The sequence below is a fragment of the Crocodylus porosus genome, unplaced genomic scaffold, assembly GCF_001723895.1.
Source record: "Crocodylus porosus isolate Cpor-Errol unplaced genomic scaffold, CroPor_comp1, whole genome shotgun sequence".
Classification (NCBI taxonomy): domain Eukaryota; kingdom Metazoa; phylum Chordata; order Crocodylia; family Crocodylidae; genus Crocodylus; species Crocodylus porosus.
In genome coordinates, this window is record NW_017728886.1 from 11,531,077 (window position 1) to 11,537,865 (window position 6,789).

General features: G+C 47.7%; 1 protein-coding gene across 1 annotated transcript in view; it reads right to left on the reverse strand.

The window, feature by feature from the left end:
- The window catches only part of PRKAG2 (protein kinase AMP-activated non-catalytic subunit gamma 2), a 328,707-nt gene extending 321,924 nt beyond the window's left edge, over nt 1–6,783 (reverse strand). Inside the window, exon 1 of the mRNA XM_019530337.1 lies at nt 6,692–6,783. Coding sequence (XP_019385882.1) covers nt 6,692–6,772 — 81 coding nt within the window. The 5' untranslated portion in view covers nt 6,773–6,783. The remainder of the gene's footprint in view (nt 1–6,691) is intronic.
- Nucleotides 6,784–6,789: the final 6 nt, after the last annotated feature.

Below are 6,789 nucleotides of genomic sequence, written 5' to 3' on the forward strand. Positions count from 1 at the left end.
TTGGCTCCACACCAAATTCGTTCCATATTTCAAATTGACTCAGCCAAGTTCAGTTGTTCATGTATGTGTGGCCATACCACCAGCCAAATCTTGTCCCTGGGACTTTGGATACTCCCCAAATCCATGGCAGGCATCCAAAGGCATTGGAGTTAGGATGCTGCCTGCTCACACTTGCTCCTAGCCAAAAGGCCAAAGAAGTAAGCCATGGGGAAAGTGCAGACACAATCCCCCATTACCACAACATAATGCAGCCAAGTTTCCTCACATTTGAGAAACTCATCAGGGTCAGCCTGCCCAGAGAGCAATGGATAGGCCTCACCCTGGGAAAACCTGTTGATCATGGTATTTCCCCTGCTGATGGGAACCTACTTTTTTTTTTTTTTTTTTTAATAAAATGTTGTTTGTTTCCAAAGCCAAATCAGTTCCAAATTAAATTCCAAATTTTGACTGAGCAGAACTCAATTGTTCAACTCTGTTTGGCACTATCACTGGCAAGGCAAGTGTCCTACCTCCCAGACTCATCAGTCTGGGGCAGGGGTGACACGTAGGGGGTGCACGTGTACCCCCTAAGCGTGGCGGTGCACCCCTACAAAAAGGCACCGCTGACACTGTTGTTGCTCGCTACCCCGCCGCCGACACTGCCAGCAGCATCTGTGGGCAGTTCACGATCCCCGGTAGCCACTGCCAGCAGCAGGTGGTTGCCGAGCCCCCGGTCGGCACTCGCCACCCCTTCTTCCCCCACCAACAGTGCCAGCGGCGTCTGCAGGAGCTCCCACTTACCGCCGCCATGCTCCCGCCACTGCACCACCATCCCCCCACAGCTGCCAGAGGCACGTGTCGTTCATGGTCTGGGGTTTCAGATGCCTGCCATGGATTGGAAGCATCTTACATGCAAGCCCCAAGCCTGGAGGCCTTGGAGTAAAGTTGCCCTCTGGTCTCACTTGCCCCTAGCCAAAAGGCTTGAAGGAGCAAGCTAGAGGGAAAGCCCAAAACCAATCCACCATCACCATAAATTGTGTAGTCAAGATCCTCACATTTGGAGACATAGGCAGACTCTCACAGGGGTGAGCCTGCCTGCAGTGCAAGGGACAGCCCTTCCCCCTTTAACTACACTTGAGTCATTCAAGGCCAATGACAATGTTGATGGGAACCTATTTTTTTTTTTTAATTTTATGTCTCGGGCCAAATCAGTTCTGAATTCTATTGACTAAGCAGAGCTCAACTGTTTAAGTCTGTTAAGTCTAGCACACGGGACCACAGCCAGCAAAAATCCCCACAGATACATGAGGAGCCCTGCAGGCCAGATGACATGGCACAGGGACTGGATCTGGCCCACAAGCCAGGGGCTGAGCACCCCGATTTAACTCCACTTGTATGGTCAATGAGTACTACCTGTTATAGTTGCATAGTTCTCAAATGTAGTGAGGTTGCACTATGGCCACATGAATGTTAAGGGCATACGTTAATACACAGAATATTTATTATTGGAAAATGATTCAGGAATAGGAAAGCACACAGCTTGCTGCTGGATTGGCAGGAAGTAGGAAAGAGGAAGACCTATTCCTCCCCTTGCCCATCCTGCCACATGCATACACACCATTTTTTTTGACTTTTTAACTAGCATTTGCCAAGGGTGTCACAAGGACTAACAGGGCCTCACAATGCCATTGAACAAGCCCTTTTCTAAGCTGATCCAAGCATCTGAATAAATGACATACAAGCAGGATGTCTATGCAGCTGTATGAAAATGCTTTCTTAACCCCAATTTATTTTCTCAAATACAGTGACTGACCTTCCAGTGTCCTTACTGGTACAGAAGAACCCTAAAATAACATACCACCCACGGACCAGAAAGAAGTATGTTATATCCAAGGTATGTTGCATCTAAGCAACATCAGTGCTTCATTTACAAGCGTGAAAATGAGCCCCTTCAGAGAGGTGAGAAAAGTGAAGCACAGGTTAAGAGACGAGATTTGTCCTAGGGAGACAGAGAAGGGCTGGGGTCAGTCAGGTTCAGAGGCTCGGGCCCTGGTGGAAGGGGAGGAAGTTATGTTGCTATCAGGCTATGGATCAGGCTCTGTCACAGGTGCCTGGGGTCAATCTGGGCTGCAACTGGAGGCACTCGCATCTCCAGCATGTCAGCTGGTGCTTGCTTCCACATACATCACAAGGCCACCCTTGCACCTCAGTCTGGCTCCCGATACCACCCACCTCTGTCTCTGGCTCCCATGACAATCCCCGCCCCACACACACCTGGGATGTTGTGATGAGACAAGCAAAGAGCACCACCTGATGAGATGGAAACTTCAGCAACGGGTATCTGCAGTGTCAGCAAGGCTGTTCAGGAGTACCTAATAAGTGCTGCAAACAGCATGCGTCTGGGGTTTGAAAGTAACCTGCTATATCCAGTCGTACACTATAAACAATGCTTTTTGGTAGGCAATCAGTTGCTCTGGCCCCAATTCTGTAGCTTGGGACACTAAAGGGGACAGACAGTACATAGCATGCCATGCAGTTTGCTGAGGAAGCCCACTGTAATTTTAATGGGAAGATTTAACCTTTATCACTATGCTGGCACAGAGATGGCAAATGAACCAACTTCCTCATTCCTCTTCTCCACACTCATTTTCAGCTGGAGCCAGTTCCTACCCCTCCCCTTCTCTTCCCATGCAGTTTGCTGCCATTTCTAAAAATCTCCAACAACACAACAAGATACACGCCTCTGGTGGCTAAGAGCCTCATGATCCATGTCTGCTCAGCTTCCCACCCCTCCCCTGGTTCTTTGATGCTCATGCTTCACTCTTCTGAAGCAGTTCATCTTCTTGCTGGCCTGCAGAGCTCCTGGCTTGGGGGTGACAAGAGGGAGGGCAGGTTAAATCAGAAGTACAAGGTGGAGAAAAGGGATATGGTTTAAATAAGCAATTGCACTCCCTACCAATCAGCTCATGATTGAATCAGAAGGGCTGACAGTTCTCTCTGTTATCCCTAGCAACTGCAGTTATTAGATGCTACTCCTTTTGCAAAATCTTATTTACAATGCAGCTGAAAAGTTCCTGTGCGAACTCCAATGTTCCCCCTTGCTTCCCTCAAATCTCTGGTACTCCTGTGAAATACCTAAAGCACGACATTCAGGGCACCTTTTTTCTAGATGATGAGAGGAGAAAGCAGGAACAAATCAAGATTCAGTTTTAAAGGGGTACTTCCCTCTCCTCTTCCCCTGCAAAAAACCCGGCTATTCAAATAAGTTTGTTCTGGGATAAGAAACATTAGCAGGTTCCCTCCTTTCAGAAATCCTTTCAGAAAAATTCACTAGCTATTAGTCTATAAGGTGGAAAACTATCCTGCCTTCTACTTGACTTCAAACACAGCTAACTACATCTCTCTGATGAGATGGGGAAAGAGTACCTAAAATGCTTTGATAAAAAGTGGGGAAATGTGCAGAGCTCTTGCCCAGCCACCTCTGGTCTCCAGAACAACTATTTATTACCTACAACACAAATCCTTTACAGACCCTTCTCACTGCACCAGTTTCTGTCAGGGCAGAACAGGTGGCATTAAACACTTCCCTGAGCAGAACAGAAGCTTTTTATTTATTTATATACAACACACACATTGCACCCCCCGCCCCCACAGGTGTTATTTGTGGCTTACTGTGAAAATCTAGTTGTTCTTTTGTGATTTTTTACAATAACAACAACAAAAACAATCACTTTCTAATGTACTCAGGTCTAATTCAAAGAACTGTGAAGTACTGGCAATTTTCGCCCTTTTGAAGCCTCAGGTACTCAACACTAGTCAGGGTGAGGTTCTTGGGGCAGAGTCCACTAGGTTACACTGTGGGAATCCAAATTACACTGGAATCGAGTTACACCAGTGTAAACCCAATTTAAGTCAGAGCAGAATCTTGCAGTAACAGCTTATTCCAGTGACATATTAGAACTGAGCAATCCTCTAAGATTACTCAGGAAAAGTACCAAACTCTGCTACAAGCTGAGTCAGACAATTGTATCCTCTCCGAGAACAGAGATTACAGTGCTTTTAAAAGATGTACCAAGCAATAGACGCATGCAATTCCAATTATGATTTGTTCTGTTGCCTTCTAATGGTTTTAAGAACTAAAATCTTTGCATTAGAGATAAGCTACAGCCACAAAGTGGAGCTTTGTATCTGAATGCTGGCAGATTCCAGGCATATTCAGACCTGGGGCTTGCTTTCTTTTCTATCTCTGCTTTAAGCATACAGAAAGCATCTTTTCACAGTTTCAGAAAGTGCTGCTGAGATAGGGCTAAAGTCTGCTCCTCCTTATCATCTCTCATATTGGCTCCTACGATGATATTATGGTCAAGCTAAATTAATTGTCTGTCATTATAAATTACTTAGGTAACTGCAAAGAAGGAAAGCTCACTGAGCCAGCCACTGATTTAGCAACTAACTTACTGGCATGCTAGAGGAACGCGGTGATCTAAAGCTCATCTCATGCTAGTACATATCAAGACAGCAGAAGTCAGGAGCATCCAGCTTACAGACACCCTGTAGACTGCCAATCTTCCCAAAACCTTAACTTTACTGTCCCAGAACAGATGCCTCACATGGGCAGAAGGAGGGGTGGATTCAGCTCAGAAAGCAGTGGCTCTGAAAAAAGTAGGTGTATTATGTTCTTTGTTTCTCCCACTATTCTCATCTGAAACAGGTACAATCCTTCCACAGTGACCCAAGACAAAACAGGCTTTTTTCAAGCTCATCAATTATTGCCACTGTTTAGGCAACCCCTAAAAAAAGGAAAATCTGTAACAGAGAACCTCTATACCTTCCATTCAGGTATAACTAATGCTAGCTACATTGTTTTGCCCTTATACCTAATCTCATCTTTCACATAGTTTTTAGACTTTTTCTACTTCTTGCTAATGATTGTCAATGCTTTCTAGGGCAGTTTTACCAAATGGCTCAGATGAACATCACTATGATACCAGACAGCATCAGACTCTTAATCTTTATAATTTCTTTCCTGTAGGTCTCTCCCTCAATGTTTTCTCTTCTATCCTGCTTTCTGTGCACACCTTATTCTTCCCTTTCTTTGGCCTTACTTCGAAGAACTCAACAAGCAAGAATTAAATCTCTCAGCAATAAACATGATCTTGCAGCTAGACGAAGAGGAGGAGGATGAGCATAATAAAAATTACTGCCTGATGAAAGCTCCCTTGACAACTACAGAAGCACTGACAGGCGCCACTGAAATAATAGAAGTCATGCTCCAAAACAACAGCCAAGAAAATGTTATGAAAGAGGAGAGGGAAAAAAACACAGTCTAAATGGATCTTTTCAAATGCAGATTTCACTGTCAAGCCAGAAGGATGAGGAAAAAACTCTTAATGCAATTATACTGCAACATACCAGAAAATAGAAACCCAGTGATAAATATATTGGCAAGGGGAAGGAGAAGCAAGTCTCAGTTGCTCTTAACTAAATCTGTGTCAAAACTCTGATTGCCTTGAGTGACAGCAAGATCAGCTCTTTAGTAGCAGATATTCATATATCTAGCATTTGCCAAGTGACAACCGACATTACCAGGCCATTCAAGAGAGGGGAAAAAAATTAACTGACATGGAAAATCAATTATCTTCTTTGTCTAAAGGTTTTCCATTGAGGACAAAATCGAGGCTGGAGAAGAAAGATGGCCTTGAGTATTAGGGAGAAGAAATAAGAAGCCAAAACATCTGACCTCTCTTTTTAACTCAGTCCAAGACACCTATCTGGAAGGTCACTTGGGGCATTTGTACACATGCTTGTGCTGCAAATGTGTTGCGGGGCATACAATCTGTATAAGCAGGCAAACGCAAGTCAACGCCGAGCTTCTGAACTACAACACATCACAGGTTTCTTGTACTTTATGCCACTTATACAACTGCACGCAAAGCAGCGCAGCACTCGTCAGAAAAGGTATGCGTATAAATGCCCTTCATCCCTCTATGCCTCAGCTTCCCCATCTATAAAATGGGAATAATTGTATGTGTCAAGGCCATCGGTTGACGGTTGTGAAGTACACCGGCATCCCGGCAGGCAGCAGTATCTAGACCCTAGTGACAGAGGTGCTGAAAGCCCCCAAGCAAGACAAGACGGGATTCGTTTTGCCTAATGCTGCCTGCGCCGAAACGCTGCGGGACGGGAAGTCAGGCTTGGGGCGGCGAGTGGCCTCGCGCCCTCCAGAGAGCGAACAGCCCTGCGCGGCGCGTGGAAGAGCCGTGCACAGACCCACGTCCCCCGTGCTGCACCGTGCACACTCGACACGCCGTCCACTTCACTTCTTCAGCCACAAGCCAAACGGAAACCTTGCACCAGCATCCGCTCCCCCACGCTTTGCTGAGGCCAAACCCCTGGAGGAACAACCGGGGTGGGCGTCCAGCTCGGGGCAGGCGGGCGAGGACGCGGCGCCCGAGAGGGTCCGAGGAAGCTCCAGACAGCGCGCGGCCCCGCGCCTGGCTCTCGGAGCACAAACAGGAAGAAACTTTCCCCGCGGGCGGCTCGCCGTGTCGCATTTCCCTCCCTCGGGCGGCGGGGACGAGGCAGGGTCGGTCCCCCGCACTGCCCCGGCGCGGAGGGGCGCAGCTCGGCCAGCGCACGCACGGGGCCTGGCCCCACGCCTCAGGCAGCCGCGCCGCGCCGGCCGTCCCGGGCCCGGCGCCGAGGCACTTACCGGGATGTGCACCCGCAGCGCACGCTTCTTGTGGCCGGGGCCCTTCCTGCCGGCGGCCGCCTCCTTCCCGGCGGGGTCCATGGCGGCGCTGCCCATGC